Source organism: Neospora caninum, chromosome V, assembly GCF_000208865.1.
Source record: "Neospora caninum Liverpool complete genome, chromosome V".
NCBI classification, from domain to species: Eukaryota; Apicomplexa; class Conoidasida; order Eucoccidiorida; family Sarcocystidae; genus Neospora; species Neospora caninum.
The window spans coordinates 1,781,767-1,803,116 of NC_018391.1; the positions used below are offsets into that span (position 1 = coordinate 1,781,767).

The 21,350-nt window shown below is 55.6% G+C and overlaps 3 protein-coding genes across 3 annotated transcripts; 1 reads left to right on the top strand and 2 right to left on the bottom strand.

Annotated features, from left to right (window-relative positions):
- Positions 1-1,322: 1,322 nt before the first annotated feature.
- On the bottom strand, positions 1,323-3,921 carry NCLIV_014300 (putative PAN domain-containing protein; the record flags this gene model as incomplete). The annotated part of the gene is made up of 4 exons (XM_003881620.1): positions 1,323-1,888; positions 2,508-2,990; positions 3,250-3,317; positions 3,812-3,921. The coding sequence occupies 4 exons, from the start codon at positions 3,919-3,921 to the stop codon at positions 1,323-1,325; spliced, it is 1,227 nt and encodes a 408-aa protein (XP_003881669.1).
- Positions 3,922-8,304: 4,383 nt separating this feature from the next.
- On the top strand, positions 8,305-13,574 carry NCLIV_014310 (conserved hypothetical protein; the record flags this gene model as incomplete). Its single annotated transcript, XM_003881621.1, has 9 exons — positions 8,305-9,042; positions 9,535-9,618; positions 10,328-10,698; positions 11,170-11,429; positions 11,782-11,887; positions 12,160-12,203; positions 12,638-12,685; positions 13,040-13,112; positions 13,529-13,574. The coding sequence occupies 9 exons, from the start codon at positions 8,305-8,307 to the stop codon at positions 13,572-13,574; spliced, it is 1,770 nt and encodes a 589-aa protein (XP_003881670.1).
- Positions 13,575-15,533: 1,959 nt separating this feature from the next.
- On the bottom strand, positions 15,534-19,114 carry NCLIV_014320 (conserved hypothetical protein; the record flags this gene model as incomplete). The annotated part of the gene is made up of 6 exons (XM_003881622.1): positions 15,534-15,616; positions 16,146-16,580; positions 17,167-17,360; positions 17,779-17,870; positions 18,132-18,699; positions 19,020-19,114. The coding sequence occupies 6 exons, from the start codon at positions 19,112-19,114 to the stop codon at positions 15,534-15,536; spliced, it is 1,467 nt and encodes a 488-aa protein (XP_003881671.1).
- Positions 19,115-21,350: the final 2,236 nt, after the last annotated feature.

Genomic DNA, 21,350 nt, shown 5'->3' on the forward strand with positions numbered 1-21,350 from the left:
ACATGCCTGGTGTGCGTGTGTGGAGCGACAGAGTGGTGGATAAATGGCACGACAGGAAATTTAAAGGGAGGCAGTAAATTGAGGTTAGAAGGCCAGCGGCACGGGTTGGGCACAACTCACTTTGCAGTTTCTCACTGGGCATTTTTGGATTGCTAGCGTCCAAAGAGACAGAAACTTCGGTAACGACAGCGTTAAAGGTGAAGATTTGGATTGTGGCATTTGCGGTAAAACGTGCTGGTTTGCGGGGTGCGTGGAAAGCTGTCTGGGTCCGCATCGAGTAGAGAAGACGAAGAGTTTGAAAAGAGTTAGGTACGTAGGTAGACTCGCAGAGCGGTATGAGGCGTCATTTTCCAAGGTCGGGTGACAGCGCGGCGTGGACAAAAAGGCCGGAAATGCTCAGCTTTGTTGCACTCATGTCAGCAACTCGGGCCCGTTAGCGCTCCTTAAGGCTGTCATGGTTCAGGACATTTCTACCCACCCGGTCGCGACAAATTGCCCCTCCTTTTGTCTTTGAGGGCACTATCCCGCTCTTCGCGGGTTTGTTTGCGTTGAACCCCGTTCCCTTGTTTTCACGCAAGCATTTGAATCACTTCAGCTGCTATGCAGGAGTCACAAGGGTAATGGTGTTCATTGCAAGGCGCCTGTGCATCTACGATCAGTTGAACTTGAGGCGCATACCTGAGTACTTGGGCTGCTGTACCCAAACCAAACCCCCCAGCCGAGAAGCGGACTTGCTGTCCAGTGCGGCAGGGTCTAGTTAGAGCTGCAGTGAAACGCGGACTTCTCGCGTCAGGAAGAGGTTGCCACCAAGTGGGTCAGTGCTGGTCGTCTACATTCGCGTGTGCCGGGCAGAATCTGAGAACGTTTTTCAAAGCGCGACCGTTTCGGTACGTCTGCAGTGAACTGTACACACGCAGGTGCTTAACCGTTGCTCAACGGTGTCAGACCCTCCAGCTCGGGATATAAATCCTTCAACCTCGGAAGACATGTGTTTGCCTGGCGAGCAGAAAACGTCACAAAAAAATTCTTTGGCGTCCAGCAGAGGTTCCGGAAACTACGTCGGCGCCTTGCCAGTAGTCGGACGACAACGTGGTTTGCCCTCCTGCAGCTGAAAGCACGCCGGAGACACCAGGGTCCTCTCAGCCCTCTGTTTTGGCTTCAACGTCATAGTCGCGCAAAATAGTTTTGCGTGCAAATTAACGAGAGAAACAGAGAAAAGCGATGCTATGGCAGTGCTTTTTAAAACCGAATGAGAGTCGAGGCGTAGGACGGGAAATTGCACGGCAGTTCACGCGAGTCCGGCAGGGCGGTACGCCCTGAAACTACGAAAGCGCAGAACAGGAGCAGTCCTTCGGCCCCGAGATCAAATGCTCAGTGGTGTCGTTCTTGGTCCAGTCATGGAGCGCGCCTCCACCCTTCAAGTAGCAGACTTTGCTGGTTGTATCGAAAGTAAAGTAGACGCAGCCCTCTCGCGTTTGGCATCGTTGCTGGCAGTCCTGGACGGAGAGCACTGTGTCGTCATCGACTGTCTCGAGGTCGTGTCCAGCGTAATCCACTCCGACCTCGTAACATGGAGGGGGATTATGCACATAGAACGCAGGATAGATAAAGGGGCTTTCTGCAAGAGAAGCAAGGCGAAGATCGCGATCCATTGGGCAGAACTTAGACCCGGAGATTAAGGACCGCGTCGAATTGTCCCGGCGCCACGCTTCCAACGCGTTCGCCCCCTTCAGGTAGCAGTTTTTCCAGTCCGACGCCCATGTCCAAAAGAAACAGTTGACGTCCTTAATGCACATGTCGCGGCATTGCTCTGAGCTGACAACGTTCTTTGTTTCCACGCGCCGGACGTCGTGCCCGTAGTAGTCCGTCCCGAGTTCCGTACACACACCTGCAAGCAACGGGAAACCATTGGGCATCAGAAGATGTCGCGAGTTCCACATTCGTAGATGTCTACAGGCAGATCTATCAGGCTACGACACCAGGCAGTAAGAAGGTAAACGTGAGAGGAAAACGACAGTGTCCGTGCCACGATTCAGCCCGGATGCCGTGGAACCAGCCCTGAGTCGCTTAAACATGATCTCCGGAGGTTCCCTTAGAAACAAGAGACGCTTGCTGATATAAAAGCACTTGGTGTTGGTAGTCGTGCGAAGCGTGCTGGCAGAGGTGTCTACAGTCCAGCATTTAGGACGGGCACACGAGGGTTGCGCTGGTCGCAAAAAAATAACACCAGGGCGGATTCTGTGCTGTTGTTAGCGTATTACATCGCGGAACTCTCGACTGATGGTAGTGGAAAACAGATCTTTCCACTAGAAAGTCAGCCAAGGCTTTCTGTCTACGGGAGGGGAGGCGATGTGTAGTGTGGAGATGTGAACTGCTAAAAGTTCCGTTGCGGCAGAGTCGCAGTGTAAACGCGCAAACCTTCTTCTCCAAATGAACAGGTACATTAGCTGAAACGGATTCCCATCTTTACAGAAGGCAGAAAGCCATTCACTTTCTTGATCACCCACCGCAGTTCTTCATTCCTGATATTTTTCCGATCGTGTCGAAGGCTCGGCGCCAACCCCGAAGGGCGTTCGCACTCTTCAGTTGACACGTCTGCGAGTCCGCAGTCCATGTCCAGTAACGGCATTCTTCCATTTCAATGCAGGCTCGGTGGCAGTCCAGAACACTCCGGATGTTCGTTAGGGGAGTTCTGGTGACCTCATATCCTTCGTAAGAGACGTCAACTTCGTAGCACCGCAGAGGATGTGGCATCATACACCATTTTGGTCCGCTTATTTTGTTCCGTGTGTCGAAATTTTTCTGCCGACTAAAGAGGGCGGTGGAGTTCTTCAAGTAGCAATTCTTCTTAACTGCGTCCCACGTCCAAAAATGGCAGTCTTCATAGCGTTGGCAGAGATCTTGGCATTGTGACGGGGACTGAACATGGCCTCCTTCAATTGCCAGGTTGGTGTGCTCCACATACTCAACGTCTGGCTCAAAACAAACCTCTGCGAGCAGAAAACAACGCGACAAGCAAATGCGTCCTTAGCCCCGGCTGCCTCTCTCAACGGCAGGCATGCGTTTCCTGCAGTTATGCCATAGAGAGCACGAAATGTTAGACTCAGCCTGATAGTCGAACCTCCCCACGCCGCGTCACGTACCCTGTCAGCATCCATCAGCGGCCAAGGCTACAACAAACGGTGCAGCATGGGGGCCTCAGCCTGCTCCTGTGAGTGGGAACCTCAGAACACGATGGAAAGACCTTACGAGGCTCAGCGTTGTTTCCTACATACGGCGTCATGTCCATATCGTGCCGGCGGAGTTCTACGCCCTCGCTGCATACACAGGCAGCACTGCATTGGTACCATGTCTTCTTCCACTCTCTCTCATGCCAAATATTCTACGTTGGCGCAGTCGTGAAAAAACACTTAAATATCTTGAGTTGTCGTGGAAAGCTTTCCAGTAAACACCACAGCCTGCGGCCGACGAACAGCCAAGCCTGAGAGCATTTCTCTGGCTCTACGAGTCTGTGGTTGTCTGCGTTTCCACTCAACTCTGCACAGCAACAGCACATATTTGGAAAGCTTGGCCCAACGCTGGGATGCATTTCAAACCCCGTTCCTCGGAGGGTATGTCGACTGTTTCGCTGCGGCCACAAAAGGGCAAGAATGGAGACGGCTGCAGCTGGAGACGAGACGGCAAAGCAGAGATAGCTGCTGAGATCCCTCCTCGTTGAATGAAAGCGTTTATCATTTTTGTTTCCCAAATGCAAAGGAAGGCGGCCGCAGGCTTCCAGGGAAAGGAGGAAACGAGATGTCAGGTGACTTACGAGTAGATGTATGCCTCAGCTCGAATTGGGCCAAACAACAGCGCCGCCGCCACCGTCGCAGCCGTGCGGACGGCCCCCTTCCGCCTGGGTTGACTCCGTCGGTGAGGCATCGTGCAGTCACCGCGGAGAGGAGACGAATGGAGAAAACAGGGAAAGACGAATATATTGGGGGCAGAGTGGAATGTAGAGCTCCACGGAGACACAAAAAAACACAATCTGTATGTGCTCGTCTTCTCACCGCGCGCCAACCAACTACGCATCGCACCTCGATCAGCACTTCGTGGTACCCTGTCCCGGTCGTCACAAAAAGTAAGCAGCCTGGGGTGTTCTAACCGTGGTCATCCTTTTGAGAAGTGCCTTGGTGCAAGGGACTGTGACGGTGGCAGATCCAAGTCACCAGCGGAAGGGAAAGAGTAACTTTTTTTTCGGCGCGGCGTCTTGTCTAACAGTCGCCCGGAAAGCTGTAGCCCAGTGCTCCGTTCGCGATCTCGCAAATGACCTTGAAACCGCCCGCATACGAAATGTGTGATGCCGAAAAGGGGCGCTCTCCTGCTCTGAACCGGGGACTGGGCCTACAGCTAATATCGCAGGCGGTCTCTGAATTTGGAATTTTGGGTGGTGGCAATCGCAAAGTGCGTGTGTAGTTCTTTGCGGAACTGTGCTTGCGACGCCAAAAATGGAAGGTAAGTGGTGTGTGGTACTTTCCTACAAGCACTGCAAGAACCACCTTTTCAAAAACGGACAATTGTTGTTCCGCGCTTGCTGGACTGAGACTGTCGTGTTTTCCAGGACGCGACACTCTCTTCTCAACGGCACGGTAAAAGGAATTGCACTTGCGTCTTTGTGGAAGAAATCGACCCTGATTGAAATCAATGGCAAGCACTGGAGTATAGAATACTTTTTTCACATGCATCACGCACAATGTCGTTCGTGAGAGCGTGAATGTAGAAAGTCCCTGGTCGTCAGTCGATGCCGTTCTTCTCTATCTTTTTTTCCTCCTCGGAATCAGGGATCACACCGCGGTGCTTAGGCAGCAACTCAGCGAATTTTTTTTTTGCACAGCTCGTCGCCTGCTGACCATTCAATGCGGGCGTGTACACGGCCATCAAGAGTGAGTACAAAATCTGGCAGCCAAGTCGAAAAGCATCTGAGAATGCCGTGAGTATACGTATGCGACAGGAGTCGAATGTACCCGTAGAGGCTCAGAACATTTCCTTACCCCATTGTGGCGGACTATCCGTGTGTGCGGGGGTTCCCTCGCGCAATTAAATGTAATCCGTGGTCGAGACAAGGGGGAAATCGAAACAAAGAGGAGTGTGCCATCTGTCATGCGGTTTCTACGCTTGAGTTGTCCCACTACCTGGCTCATACGCTCGAGGTTCGCTTCCACGATGTTACCTTCCAGGACTCCCTCCAAGGAGCATTTCTGTTGTTCCATCTTCATACAAAGGGGTTTTCTTAAACATGCTGCTTCTAGCGTTCATGATTCCCGGATATATATCGGGGGTCCGCGGTAGCGCCCGACCTCTCCTTCTTCCGTTCTGAAGAAGAGACGGCACGAACGGCGGCAAAGACGGTGAAAAGCTACACTGAATTCCGTACTTATGTGTGTGTGCGAAAGGAACCACACAATCGAAGGGATATCCTGGGAGACGTGTGAGGCGACGCAGTTCTTCCTTACCGAGGTTACTGGGCCTCCCGTGCAATCGCGCCGATGATAGCCATGTCGATGTTTTCATAATTTTCTGAACGGCAACTGTAAACGACATAGATCGCTGTCACACACAGTAGCTGACGTCTGAAGAAGAATACGCGAGTTACAGTTGCTGATACTACCGAGACGACATGGCGCAGCTTCACGCGGCCATGTGGTATCGATTCGCAAACAAAGAGTCCAACTGCTGCGGTGAAGTCATTTCAAACGTGGCAACATCCTCTGTATTGCTCAGAGGGCACTGAATTGTGTGACTGGACCTCACAAGAAGTGAAAATAGGCCAGTAAAATTCTCCGTGGGTTTTCCGGTGTGTGCAACGGCAGCCGAAAACTTTTGCAGCTCGGCGAACAGTGGTGCGGATCAAACGTCCCTGTGGCCACATCGAGACCATATGACTCATTCCTATTTGGCGCCATTTCATTTTGAGGCACAACAAACAGACAGACGTTCCGTTCCTTGAGATAGGAAACTTCCAAGTCTATGGTTGAACAGAACGTCTTGTGCGGCGAAAGGCTGCGCGCTGCTTCGGCTTACCAGGAGAGTCGGCGGCGGCAACGGTGAGAGTGACGTGCCGGAACGCTCTCCCCCTTCAGTTACACCGAGCCTCCATGAACTGTTTCCACTTGTCACCCTCTTGTGGTGGGAAGCAAACATTCAGATCGTTTCCGTTTAGCATTCGCTTTCTGGCATTCGTGACTATAGTCGTACGCTCCCCCAAAACGGGCACTGGGCGTGCGGACTGGCACACAGATGGGCGGTCCCGTCTGGCGAGCTAGACGCCCCCCGAGTCCATCCGACGTTTTCCCTCTCTTCACACGCCCTTGCAGATTTGCTACGGAAATGGTCCGCGAAAGGACTCGTCTTTGGTACGGTAGGCAGGTCCGAAGACAGGTGTGCCCCGAGTGTCTTCTGCATGGGGTGGTCGTGTTTCGTGGATCGCACGTCTCCGTGCATGCACACCCGGGTTTTCGCCTGCCGACGAGGAAGCGAGCAGGGAAGAAGCAGCGTCATCTAGATGAAGGGGGGTCTTCTCTCCGTGTCTTCCACATTTTGCCCAGGTTCTTACCCTCCACACGAGTGGCGAACGTGGAGCTTCGGTTAGACTTCGGCCTTTCCGAGGGCTGCCCCGTGTTTTTTGGTTTTGCCTCGCGTCTTGGACGTTCCGTTCGTTGTGTGAGAGGCGCTCGTTTGCGGCCGTTTGTCTTGTTTTCTTCCTGTGTAGAAGCAGGAGTTCAGACTCACACAACCCCCCTCTGCTGTCCCCTGGCTGCCTGACCACCACCCCCCGGGTTCCGCGTACGTAAAATTCTTTTCTGAGGTCGTTCACGAAACCGAAGAAAAAAGGAATTGTTCGCCATTCTAGAGAGCAAGTTCCTTAGTCGTTTTCTTGTCGCGAACCGTCTTCTGTCTTTGCGCTCGGCCACCCACAGTCTCCCATATCTCCCTCCCGCCTTCTTCCCGTCTCTCCTCTCCTCATCGAACACGTCTACTGCAGGCACACTCACCTGTTGCCCCTTTCCCCTCTTTTCTTCAAGGCCTTTTTTTTCTCCGGTCCAAAATTCAATTTTCGACGTCTTCAAGGTCACCAAAAAACGGAATCGACCGCTTTCTTCTTCCCTCAAACTCTGCACTCCGCTCCTCGTCTGACTACGCATGAGGTCAACGAGATGAACTGCGAGCCCTCCACGCGGTTCCTCTAGGGGCCTCTCTGGCAGAATTTGTTCAGCGTTGTGCGGCCGTACCGACCTCCAAATCCTTTGCTGAGTGACTCACTTCACGGAGACTTTACCGCGTCTGCCTCGTCTCTGCTTCTCTCCGTCTTTTCGTGTATCACAAGGTCCAGTATCCCGCCCTCCGTGTACGTGCGGCTCTGTCGTCAGCAGTTCCCCCGTTCCAACTATTGACTGCTGTTCGTTTCGGCTCGTAGGTTCTTAGAAACCGACGGCCAACTCTCCAGGAGAAAGTGCTTCTCTTTTCAGAGAGAAGTCGTCAGACGTGCGCCGTCTTCCGCATCGTGCCGCGCGCGAGCTCGGGTGCGTGGTTCCTGCCGTCATCTAGGTTCCCATTGAACGCCGAAATCGCCGCTCCCGGGGGGTTTTTCGTTTCTTCAAAGACACTCTGTTTACGGATTCCCCGTTTGCTAGGCTCTGCACTCCCGCTTCTAGAGTTCTTCCTTTCCTTCATATTGCCCAACTCGGTTTTCTTCCGGGATTCTTCATCTCGGCCACGGCCTCAGGAGGGGTGCTGTCCTCTAAGTCACTTGTAGGTCGAAGGCTCCAGAACGGAGGAACCGAAGGAGAGCGAAAACGAAGCTCCTCTGTCTCTCAAATCGCATAGCGCATTTGCCCGCCTCCCGAACTGGCTTCGTCCCTGCCGCTCAAGTTTGAGGGAGGGACCGCAGAGCCTCTCGGGGCCCCAGAGGCGAGCAGGGATTGGACAAGAGGCTGCACTGGGCTGACTTGCAGGCGAAGAGCCAGATACGCCTTTGTGCGGCCGTGCAGCCCACTGTTGCGTTCTCCCGGTTTTGCCGAGATTCTTTGAAACGAATGAAGACCTCGTCGGTGCGCGGGCCTTGCGCGAGGAGGCGGTAGAGACCGTTTTCCTGCGCGGGTTGCGGCCGCGCGCGTTTTCGGGGGCGATGCAGGTTCCCCGTGCGAATTCGGTGTACGTACACCCGAATAGACCTGGCCCGCGACGTTCGGGCGCTGACCTGTCGTCGCCACGGGGCGCAACCAATTTCTAGCCGCTCTTCTCTCGTTTTCCTCTGGGTTGCTCACCATGAAACGCAGCACGAGCGGGGATGACCCGCTTGCCTTTTTGGCGGGGCGGAAAAAACGAAATCAGAGCCAGTCCTCCTCTTCCCTCTTTTTTCAGAACAGCCGCCGCGGGAGCGTAGCCTCGCAGCGACACACAGGCGGTGCATCCCAGCCGACCCCCCGAAGCGCAGATCGCGGCTTCTCTCACGCGGGAGCGCGAAGCGATGCTTCTCGCCCCTCGTCCTCTCAGCCAGTTTCTTCCCAGTCTTCTCACTCCCAGTCCAGTCATCGACGCGACAGTGTCAGCCGGTCGACTGCCGCGCGCAACCCCACCAGCGCGTCTTTTGGGCTCCAGCGCCGGCGCCGGCGCCCCAGCGAGGACGGAGACAGCGCGGGCAGCGCTAGTCAACAGAGTTACACCAACGGAAGTGCATCTTCTCACTTGCCATCGTCCCTCTCGGGGCCTGGATTATCTTCGCTCTCTCAGTCTTCTGCGGGCGTGCACTCGGGCGCCGCCACCCCTCAAAGGGGCGGCGAGGAAACAGACCGGAGTCGGGCGCGCGCCCGGCCAGAGCCTGGAGCCTTCGGGAGTACAGGGAATGTCAGAGGAGAATCAAGTGTCTCCGATTCCCACGACAGAAACAGAGCTGGTCGCCGAGAGACCGCGACCGCAGCTTCGGTGGACGTCGCTCTCGAAGAGGCGCGGGCCCCCGAACGGTCTATGGAGGAGTGCTTTCCTGTGCTCGTCGAACTGCCTGCGGTAAGAAGGCACGGTGGAACGCACATTCGGGAAAAGCGAGACGGGGCGCAGCGCCTTAACGGCTTTCTTCTTTTTAGGGGCGTTAATGACGCGGGAACGATGAGCGCGAGAAAGGGAGAAAAACGTGCGCAGAACAAACTGGAGAACCCCCCGGGGCGAAACGCCGGGCAAATGCCAGTGGGGGCCCATACACGGACGGTGTACATCCACCCCTGGATTCGTGAACAGAACACGTGAAGACGAATGTGTCCAGCGAAGGAAGGACGTTTGAAAAGTAGCCTAGACACGTGGGTTCAACTGTTTAGAGAAACACCGTATGAACAAGCGCGTTCGGGCATGTGGGGGACAACACAGGGGGAAGAATGCGCTGCGCGACTTCCCTCGGTCTCGAGGCGAAATGCCTTCTTCCTACACTGACGACAAACGTGGCTTTTCACGCCAAGGATGCATGCAACTCGAATTTTGCTGGCTCGGATCCTGTGTACTCGACAGAGAGGAGCAGCGCACCTCTGCAATCTCGGCTTCCATCTGCTCGCCGATGACCAGCTCCAGCGGCACCTCGATTCAGTCTTGGAGGTAGGGGACTGAATTTTCTATTCCTGCGCGTTCCTGGTTGCCTCGCGCCTGCGTCGATCTTCGCGCAGTCGTCGCTTCTGGCCTGCCGCCCCGACTTCCGCTTCCCGTCCTCTTCCTTCTACGTGTCCGTGTACCTCCACAAATACTTTGCGAGATGATCTATGGCGCCTCCCGCATGGGCCTCTGTCTCCCTGGTTCACGCTCCACGTCTTTCGACGGGTCTGTGTGTGAGGTGGCGTGTACGCCTCGATGCCGTCTCCATGCGTACACCTCTGTGCGCATGCATTTACCGCCCTCCTGGCGCCTCTACGGCTCACCAAGTTCCGCTGAGGTGTGGGCGCCAGCATGAAGCCTTCCTTCTGGACTCTCTCAAAGGCTCATCTGACAACCCCGTGCCGTCCTCGAGTGCTTCTCTCGGTCAATCTGAAGGCTCACTTTCACCTCGATTCTCACTGCAGCTGCACGCCACCGAACATGCATCGAATAGTCCAGGCCCTCTCGAGAGAAACCGGCACGTGCAGAAATCGACTCGTGACGCCCTGTGCGCGCGGTTCGGTTCTTTTCACGGCTCTTCGCGGAAATGAGACGCCTGCCACTCTTTCTCTCCACTCACCGCGAATTCCGTCGTGCGTTTTCCCAGGCGTGCGCCGGATCCTGGAGAAAAGATCTTGCCGTCTGGGGCGTGTCTGTTGTGTGTGTGTGTGTGCAGTGGGAGTTGGAGCAGTCGCAGCGAGTGCCGACAGGAGTCACGAACGGCATCCACCAGGCCTCCTTCGATCGCCTCCGAGGCGTGCTGCGTCTCCTCTGCGCCTACGAAGGTAGCTCGTACATGTCTCTTCTCCCACACGTGGAGAAAGACGGCAGAGAGAACAGCGAAGGCTGCGGCTTCCTCGTGCTCCCGCGAAACAACGGAGGCGAACGGGCGTCGATCTTCGTGGGCCACCAGGAGCTGCGCGGAGCCACCCTCGTTCGCAAGGAAACAGCCACAGGCCTCATCGAAAAGATCCTCCAAGGTGGAGTCTTCGGCGATCGACGGTCACAGGCAGCTGCCCTCGACCTCGAAGTTTGGCCCCTAAGGAGGTTAGCAATACACACATACCCATATATATATATATATATATAAATGCGGACATGCATCCAGATGTAAACAGGTGTAAGGACTGACGTAGAGCAGCCCAGCTGTGTGGCCGCCAACGCAACAGCAAAGGAAAAACAAGCGCACACAGATACGTTCCTTGCCGTCCATAACGTATATATATATATATATTCATGTGTGGAGTACACTCCTGTGGGTAGTGTGGTACAGTCTAGAGAGGCTGTCTTCGGTATACCCGGCAGCCTTTCTTTGGTTTCCAGCGTGGTTCCCTGTCGGCGAGCTATGCTGTGTATTTGTCATGCGATCACGCCGGAATGCTCTCCAATCTCGGTTTCGATGGCAGATGCATGCACGGACACGGTGGCGTGGCAGGAGGGTCTGCGTCTCTGTGGAAAGAACTGCGCACGTCGCTCACTTCTGACGGCTCTCCACTTCGCTTTGTTTCTTTTATACAGGTCGACGGAGTTCTTGGCGAGGAGCCGGAGTGCTTTTGGAAGTGCACTGGATTCTCTGCTCATGTTCCGCGCCTCTTCCCTCTGCGTCGTTCCTTGCCAGCTGATCATGCCGCTGCCTTCGCTGGACTTGCATGCAGTCGAGGGCTTCGAGTTGGAGGAAATTCCTCCCGGCCAACTTCTCCTCCTCCCCGCGTGGTGCGCCCAAGTGCTGTACCGGCGGCGGCTCGCCGATGTTTACCTCCCAAAGTTCTTGACTGCTGGTGAGACACCGCAATTTGCAGGCGCGAAAAGGGACGAAAAAACGGCAAACAGACGACAGGAAGAAGGACGAAGCGAAAAGCAAGAACGCGGCCGAAGGGAAAAGAGAGACGGGCCAGAAGCGCGAGGACGAACGATGAACGAAAGGAGAAACCGGGGCTGGGAAGCAAGAGGGAGACAGCGCAAGAAGACGAGGGGAACCGAAAATCCGAGAAGAGACAAGGCCTTTCTGCTTGGTCTTCCGTAAGAACATGAAGTGCCTACACATCTCTCTGTGTTAATAGGTCTGTACGCAGCGGTGGAGGCGTGGGGATGCACGGCGATAGGTGCGTGTGCTTTCGTGTTTGTTTCCAGAACAACTGAAACAAACTCTTTCTCGGGAGGAGAAGATGAAGGAGGAGCTGTCCGACCTGCCAGAGTGTTTCTTCGACATCGCCAACTTGATTCTTTTCAACCCTCTGTCCGTCTTGAGAAATGCACACCTACGGAGCGAGAAAGAAAACAGAGCATCCGCCGACATGCACACACACACACACACACACATGCATCTGTGTATTTGTGTGTAGGCGTCACCATGTGAAGGGACGGGGAGCAGCCCGCAAGACGAGTGGGGGCTGTCTCTTATCCGCCGGCGAGGGGACGAGAGACCTAAGAGAAGTGCGCTCTCGGCGACAGCAGTGAACATTTTGTTTCATCGAACTGCGTGCGGTCTTGTGACGTTTGTTCTTTCAGGCTTCAACCGCGGGGCGCCGAGTTCGATGGAGAAAAGGAGAGAGGTACGGGGAAGAAAGTAGAGGACAAGAATAATGACGTGGAATGCTGCTCTTTGTTTTCTTTCTGCTCCAGAGCACCGCCGATGAGTAGCGCGCTTGTGACTGTGTCCTTCCCAAAAGAACTCGAAAGGGCGGCTCGTTTCTTTTACCGTCGACGGACTGTCGCGAAAATGTGTACAGGACATTCCCGTGTCTGTGTTTTCATCTTTGTCGTGCGTGTGGAGGAAGCATGTCTATGAGGCAGTCGAGGCGAGGAAGTGGATATCAGCGCACCGCAGCGGGTCGACATCGTTGGCTTCTAAAAGGAGCAACGGCGTGCGTGTGTTTCGTATTTGAAACGGGCGGCCGTCGTTTCAGTTCGTGCTCATCCGTCCCTCGTTTCCCCTCACGAATTCTCTTGTTCTGTCGGTCTCTCTTTCTCGCGCTGCCGGCTTCAGGCCTGGTGCTGCAAATCTGGGATCGCCGTCAAACGAAAATTTCGCGGAGTAAGAGGGAGATCAGTGCAGAACAGTTCTTTTCCCTTACCCACAAATCTGAAGACGTGTCTCCAGAACCCACTTTCCAAGGCGAAAACACTCCCACGTTCTTCCAGAAAAAACGTCGGTTCTATGGGCACGTTCGCCAACATGACACTAGATGGATATCTATCCGTATTAATCTGTGTATCTGGCCGGTGGAGGCATTTCATTGTCTACATCTGCTAAGCAACCTGCAAATGCACAGACCTGTCCATATATATATATATATATATATATATATATATATATATATGTGGGTATAGCTTCGAGTTCTGCAGTGGTTGTCTTGCTGTGTGGCTCGCCTGTGCGCTGTACCGACAGTCATCTCTCGACACCGAGCGAGCGACGACAGAATAGCGGTCACCAACATCCAGCCCTCGGAAACGTTCCTTCTGTAAGGAAAAGCACTGCAACATTTGTTTCTTGTGTCGAGGCGGGGTGCGCGTGAGAATCTAAAGAGCCAGAGGGAGACAAATGCGGAGTGCGGCTTTGCAGAGCCTCGAACGGTGTGCGGGACGGGCAACGACACACTGTAGAGCTGCACTGGGAATATCTCGAACGAACGAAATGCGCATAGGAGCAACAGGGGTGAAGAAAATGATGTAGGACTGGTCTCGTCCTGTGCAAAGCATTGCAGTTTTAGTTGGCGATCAACTCGCTTTGAACCTCAGGCAGCGTAGACCGAGTAACGACGGGAAAACGGCCCACCGGTGTTCACGCTGAGCAATCGAAACAGGCAGAGAGTCGTTTGTTCTGCGACGGAGGGTCTCATTTCGATTGCCTTCGCGTGCATTTTTCTGTCTCGCGCAGATCCCACGTCCGATTCGAGACCGACGGTGAAATCCTAGGTGCCTGAGAAGCCATGCAGTTTTCCACGGGTGTTCCGACACTACCAAGATGCAGCACGCGCCTGCAGTCGCTTTTCGATGTTTGGCCGGTTCCCTGGCTATGAACACCAAATTCTTTGCGCTTGCGACCTTTCGTGAAAACCAGTGCTACAGCTCTTTTGGTGCTCTGCGGATCCACGTACTGTCACAGCTGGTTTTTCAGTTTGATAGGATTTGAAGCAGGATCAGACTGCTATGACATTTGAGGAGAAAACAATTCTCTCTGAGCACCTCTGTTTCCCCTGTCTCCTCGCTCGCGAGGACGTCTCTGCGGTTTTGGGCTGCCGCCACAACACAAGCTCTAAGCAGAAACGAAGTTCGTATGTAAAAGTGGGAAAAAAAGTCCTGCACATGCCTGCAGTCATGGCAGTTGCTCCGACGGCAGGTGAAAATGTTTCTCCAGAGAGGGAAAACCGGGACACAGGTGGATCTGTAGCTCTATACTTTTCCGCACATGAACGCGGTGAATCAGAGACACTTTCCGTCGCTTACTAGATCTGCTCAATCCCTCCTCTGGGGTTCCCCTTGTACTGATGCGTGCCAAGGATCACCTGGCTATTGGCAGAGCCTGGTTTTAAAGCCTTGGGATAATCCTGGATTCACTTTCTTTGTAGCATGTATAGCATGGAGCCCAGCGTCAGTCGTTTTGTGACTGATTTATCGTGTTACGAAACAGTTATTCTCGAGTAAAGTGGGACTTACTGGTATCAGTCGTATTGGCAACCAGGTAAGTTTACTCCGATGCTAGTATAATTCCGCGAGGGACGCGCGGTAGGAATAATTCTGAGAGCGTTATCGTACAGTCCATACGCAGTGGAGAACAGGAAAGTCAAAGAAAAGCAATCTTTCGTGTCTCATCCCCGGCGCGGAGATCTTGTCCGTCAGCAGCCAGTGAGACCGAGGCGACTCTAAAAGCGAAAAACCTGTTTGATGCCTCTGTGTCGGAGGCCTTCTTCACGAATTTCGTGTTGGAGTGGGGAAGCCTATCCCGTTAATACCACCCGCCACAACTCCAGTCACTTCAGGAGAGCGGCCAGAGCAAGTGCAGCGATTCAGTCTTTTTCTCGACATATCTTCGCAGACTGCTACTGCGCTGTCGGCACATGTACAGAAGCGCTCCAGCGTTCTTGTGGACAGTGTCTTTGCAACTCTTCCGGATTGCAGAACTCCACACATCTATTTCACGGGACACTCTGACATCCGAGCCACAAGAAATCGAGAAGCGACGCGCCGCAACCTCTTCACACAGGCCAAGCAGACAGCACGGCAAAGATCCGCGGAGCGCCGCCTCTTCCTGTGATGCCCGCCTCTGCGTGTGGATTTGTCGGTTAACGGTGGTTACGACGTTCTCCCTGGCAATGTGTCTGCATGCCCCGGCAGTGTGTGTCACCCCCAAATCTCCGGAAACACGCGTCCAGAACAACCGAGCTTTCTGCTCGCCCAAACTTCAGAGAGGCATGATCCCGGCGAAAAGCCGGCTTCACTGCCAGGGTTCAGGCACGGACATCCCTGGCGAAAACCAATATCCTTTAAGGGTCGCCTGCGCAAGCCGCCACGAAAGCTTGGTGCTACAGGATGGTCGCCACTTTTATGAAGCTTCGTCCCGTGGGTGTGCGTGATCTGAAGCAGCAAACAGTAAACCGGGCATCGGATGCATCGTCTCCTGTTCGGATTCCTAGAGACGACACGACAGCCACGAAGCACAACTCGAGCACCTTGGCATGTGCAAATGTGCGTCGCAGCCTCGACGGCTCCTCGAAAGCGGCACACAACAACGGTCCGGATTTCCCCCCTCTGGGGTACGGTGTATCGCGTTTCGCACATACCTGCAAGGCCTTTGCAACGCATGTCGCAGCACACAGTCCTTTTCAACTCGTCTCTTGTCGCTGGACGGGCATCCTAACTGCCTGGCAGGACGAGGCGGCCTCTCAAGCCGTGGAAAAAACGGTGTGGAAGCGCTTGACATCCAGCAAACCTTTAGTGGAGACGAAGAGAAGATCTTCGTCAGTTCCTGTCCAAGCGGAGACGCACTACGGCCAACCCGGCATGCACGGACATTTTCAACCAGTTCAGCTTCTTCAGAGCAGCGACACAGACGCAATCTACGCAACGCGCAACTGTGTTCTGTTCGCAGGAATGTCCACTCTGTGACGACACTCACCCAGTGGTCAGCTGCTTTCTCAGCGGCTAAGGAACTGCGTTTGTCGCCAGAGAATTGCGATTCCATTACATGGAAAAACAAGCCTCCGCACTCCTGCCGCGCAGTCTTGGAAGATCGGCGTCACGTGTCTCCAGCCAGTCGCTACAGGCTTCGGGCCCCACCCAAGCTACTGGCGTCAGGTCTACGCAAGAAGGTAGATTACGAATTCAACTCCTCGTTGTTGGCCTATTCTAAGCGACTACTACCTCAGAGAGCCGGAACTGCCGCGAACCATGTGGTCCAGATATTTCCTGACATTGCGGCAGGTAAGCCGTAAGACTACCTGGTAACTGTCTCACGATCATCGTGGGGGCCGTCCAGAGCCTGGCGCTGTCCTCACCTGGTGCTTTTCTGCTCAGAGTCAGGACTTCCTCGTCGACAATTTGCGTGCCTGGCTCTGCAGGATCGAGGAGAAAATAGTCCCACTCCTCCGCATCGATGTCCTCGCCGTCTTCTCCTTGAATCGCCTCCGTGGTGAGTTCCCTGTCTCCTGCCTCCCGGTGTCTGTGGCGCAGCTGGTACCGCTGGGCTGTTTGTATCCCCTGCGAACGGCAGGCTGCTCGAGTTTCGCTCACGTCGGGGTTCCGAGCGCCTGCCGCTACACACCCTTCCCCCCCGGAGGGGTGCGCGTTTGGGGCAGCTGCGGATCTCCTCGTGGAGGATCCCCGCGTAGCACGGTGAATCGGCGAAAGAGTCCGAGAGCTAAGTAACTCACTGGAAGAGGTGGAGCAGGGTTCCGCCGCCTTCCTGAAACCGACCAGGACGACGAAGTGTCCTGCAGAGATAATGTCGCAGGATGCCTGACGCGGCCGCGTCTTTCTAACGCACTAAGGATTTACTATCAAGATCTTCTCGCTGGACGTCCGCACAGACTCCAGCGTTTTCTGTTTGGACCGCCACGGGCATTCCCAGCAGAATTTTCTCAGACGCAGGACAAGCCCCCGCCGGGACACTACCAGGCAACGCGCCGGGAACTGGTGGAAACCCGCAGACTGAAAAACTGACCGCGTGGCCGAAACACATACTTTTTCGGGTGTCCTCTGAGCTGGACCGGCGCGCGCATCAGCGCTGGCGAAGCCACGCAGCCGCTCAAGGAAAAACACAGACAAGACTCCGCCCACGGGGAATCCCTCCGGAAGGCCTAAACCGCTGGAGCATCTCAGCACAGTTATACCGGGTAGTCGGCTCGCCGAAACCTTCAAATCTTTCACGGCCGACGGTCACGTTGTGCGTGTCCCCTACGCACAAGCTGGTCGGCTCTCAGGCTCCAAGTCTTGACGAGGAAGAGCACGCGAGAGACTCCGGCGTCTCGAGCACATCCGAGTGGTGACGCAACGCCCAAATCGCGCAAGACGCCCTACCTTCGTACTCCAGTCTGCCTGCCGCCGCTGCGGCTCGCCGCGCGTGCGCACGCAGCGCGCGCGCTTCCTGCTTCGACCTGACTTGCCGAGACTTCATCACGGACACATACGCGTCCAAAATCCCTCTGTGCACCAGGCAGATGATCACTCCATCTGCACTGAGAAACTCGCGCAGCTCCACGGCCGAAAAACTCCTGCAAAGCACACGCAGCGAGCACGCGCGCGCCAGTGGGATGTGCAGGTGCCCAGCCGCTCGGAAACCCCGCGCGCGATGAAGCCGCCTCTTTCCCTGACGTAGACCGGGCGACCGAGCGCCGACAGCCCTGCAGTCAAAAACAGCTCTCGCAGGGGGCGGGTGGGTTCCCACTTTTCTCGGTGCACGTGGTCTCAAGAGGCCGTCCTGCGCAGCGACGGTCTGCAACTCGCGACACCAACAGGATGGCATGAGCCCCCAGGCGCGCCGTGTCTTAGACGGCTCTGCTCACTTTCTGCGCCTCGCCAGGGAAACGGCTTTTTGGCGCCCTGAGTTCCGCCTCCTTCCATCCCCACCCTTCCCTTGAAAATATGTAAGTCTCTGCGTTTGGCGACGGACTCGAGAGCCCAAAGCCTCACCTGTTCAAGACTGCGCCGCCCGCTTGCCGGACGAGGCTGAACTGCCGCTCGACGCGCCGCTGCTCTTCAGGCTCTGCCTCTGCGTAGAACGGCTGGACACACAGAGCGAACCTGGTTCGTGACTGTCTCGATCCCCGCGAGGCCGTCAGCCTGCGACAGTCTGCGTCGCGCGGCGCTGAGCCGAGAGAGTCGCAGACGCGGCCCCGGGTACCCCTGAATCGGCGGAAAAAAACAGCATGGCCAACTGGTTCCCTTGCTGCCTGTCTGGACCGTCAGCAACTCTCCAGCGCGAGGCACTCTGCAGACTCTGCACGCCTGTTCACCTTGCGCGAATCCGAGTCGCCCACGCCTACCCGATGAGCGTGTGTGGCATTGAAGCCTTCGCACACAGTCGCAAAGAGGCAAGCGGCGCCGAGGCCCATGTGCAGAAAGAGCACGAAAAGGTCGACGGTCCAGGCACCGTCGTTGAGTCTCTGCCACAGGCGACACATCTCTTCTCGTCGCTGTGCGAGAGTCGCGTCCGAAGGGAGACCAGCGAACTCCGCGGGGATGTCTTCGTGCGCGGGGTCGCTCAGATCCTGCGTCAGTCGACGAACCTGCCGTTGGGCGGGCAGGTGAGTCCTTTGGCGGGGAACAGGCCGAACTTGCTGCGTCGATAGGCGCAACGCAGACGGCCTGTGCGCAGGCTTCTGCGCTGAAGACTCGTGGAAACTGCCCACTTCCTCTGTTTCTGAGAGAGAGTCTGCGCCAGCCCCGGCACACACGCCCTGGCCTTTCAAGACACCGGCTTTTTCATGGGCGCCAACGGAAGTGCGCTCGGCGTGGAGGACGTTCTTCGGCGTCTCCAGAGACGCGCTGCATTCCCGGGCTCCAGAGACCCACCCACCCGTCGCCGCAGGCAGCTCGGCTCGTCGAAGGATTCTGATCGCGGAACACACGAGCGGACGCGAAACGGCACGGAGGGGCCCAGTGAGCGAGGGGGGTGCCGCCAAGGCCGCTGATGCGCAGGCGAAAAAGAAGCGCTTGCAACAAGCGTCAAAACCTAATCTGGACACGCCTTTAAAAAGATCGACGTCTGCCTTGGTTGCAAGGGAGTTGAAGAAGCAAACAGCGGATTAAAAGTAAGCCGCGCGCAAGAGTGGTTTGGCAGTCACCGCCCTTCTCTTTTTCGGGAACCGAGAACAACGCTGAGGGCTTCGTTTTTGCATGCCCCCCTGACAACGTGGCAATCCAAAGCTTACCGCAGAACCATCCTGACGCATGCCAATCCGCAGTCGTTGTCATTTTGTTGCCCGATCCACTCGATCTCCAGGCACTTGCCGTCGCGCGGCGCCATTCTTCAGGAGGGAGAGAGCACGGCCTGGAGTCCTCACCTCGTCAAATCTTCCGTCCCCGCCAGCCGGCCGTGTTCCTTGCGGGTGGAGCACAGCGACACACAGTACGACCTTTGCCTCGCTCGGCCGCGGGGATCTCGAACCGGGCTGTTTTATCGACTACGTGGGGGGAGAGTGCTGCTGCTGCTGGAACCAGTGTCCCGTTTGTTTTTGGCTGGCAACACTCGTCCGCGACGCGTTCGGCGACTCTTGATGGCGTTGGGCGCAGCAACCGCACTGGGGAGGATTGTTCCTTCTTCGATTTTCCCGATGGGGCGCTGCGGGTCTCTCTCGGGCACGCCTCGCACTCACTGGCTCCCGTAGGCAGATGTCCCGATCAGGGAGAGCGTGGAGACGCGCGGTGGTGTCAACATGTCAAGAAGTTGACGCAGTTTTCGCACGGCTCTCCGGTAAAGATCCCCCCTTTCTGTCTCGCCAGCTCGGTTCTAGGTGGAGGGGAAACGACGGAGAAAAAAAGTAAGACGAGAAAGATGTACGCGAACTGAGACCCGTCATTAGCTGTTGGGACAGAGCGCCGGCTTCGCAAGAGATCGAACCCCCCGACATAGATCGCCTTTCCGGAGGAAGTGAAGACACGCGGAGGCCCGCGGATACATCATTTTGCCGCCATGGCTGCAGCTAGCCGTCTCGAGACCAGCAGATAACCCTTTTAGACGTTCGATGTCCTTTTTTCTCGACGAAAAAGACCGTCCCGTTTTTTCGTCTTGGGTTTCAGATCTTGAAGTTTCTTGTGCCTCCTGTTTAGCGGGGCCGTCCACCCTCAAAATGGACGAAGGGAAGGAGGTTTTGCCCGATGTTTGTGCTGCGCACATGCAGAGTTGGCTGTGACCGTTCACATGCAGCTGGTGATCTACGGTCACACTTGATTGCTAGACGCGAAGACGAAAATTACAACCTTGAAAAGAGCAACTCTTAGGCCTGCGGCTCCTCATCGCCAGTTTTCGGTCCCATATTGAGATGGAACGAAAAACACCGCGTCGCACACGTTTTCCCTCGGATGCTCTTCTCGAGTCGTTGCATCTCGACACTCATTTTACAGCCGGCTGTTCCCGAGTGGAACCTTGCAAACAGCGCGAAAACGCTCAAAGGTGGAATGCTTGGGCATCGCCAAAAGCCAAAGTGCAACTGTGGAACTCAACTCGGCGCACGTCCTCGCTCATGGGGGTGAGAGCAGAGATTCAAGATCCAAACTTGCACATCGAGGAATCCAACCGAAAAAAGAAGGGGTCCCAAATGCAGTCGTAGCATGCACCGCATCGGGGCAAACTTCCGTCCCGTCCACCTGTTTTGTAGCACGACGCAGAGAGCTGCTGTAGAAGGAACTGTCGCTGGCGGGCGGCACCTAGACGCCTGGAAATTCCACTCGGAAAATCTGTAGGAATCCCTTGCGCTGGAGCCTGCAGAGAGGCAACGGCGCCGGAGTTGAAACGGGTTCTGGAAAGTGCGCCGGACTCGACACAGCATCGCTGGAGCGAGGGACTTGGCGCGGAAGTCGCCAGGAAGCGACATCGAATTCCCCTCGAGCGCGCGCCAATAAAGGGCGCATACGTACACGTCGCTAAGAGTATACGGGACTGTGCACACTTTACAGGCTGCGCGAGAAGGCCCCGCGGCAGGGAATCTGTCGCGGTCTCAAAGAATCACCTCGGCTGGCTGGATCTCCACTCTCAGTCTTGGCGTGGCCCGATGAAACGCGTGCAGGACGAAAGCGAACAAGCGTTGCCATCATGCGCAAAGGTGTTTCATGAAGATCCTGGGGTCGGCGTTAGGTGAACGGGAAAAAGTGGAAAAAAAAGCGTTCCAGGAGAGAAACTGCGGGCTCAGTAGAGGAGATAAAATGTGCAGGCGCAATAGCATGGAACTAGTCGTTTCCCCCACTGGCCCTTGCGGTTTATCGGTTCCTTTTCCGATGGGGAGCAGCAGCTGCGTCGGTGTGAGCGGAAGCCGTGGCACACAGGAACTCAGCGCATCCCGACCAAAGAGAGGTTTTCTCTTGCTAGGTCTGTGAAAGATTATCTCTGGAATCTGTGGACTTTCAGACGCGTTGAGAGGTACGACGAAGCCGCGTAGCTGGTTGTCTGAAGCGAGGGCTGCTTCTGCGTCGCGCTGCACTCGCGCTTCGGAATCTGTGATGTGTAGCCTCGACAGTGGATCTAATGAAGCGATCGGCTGGGCACA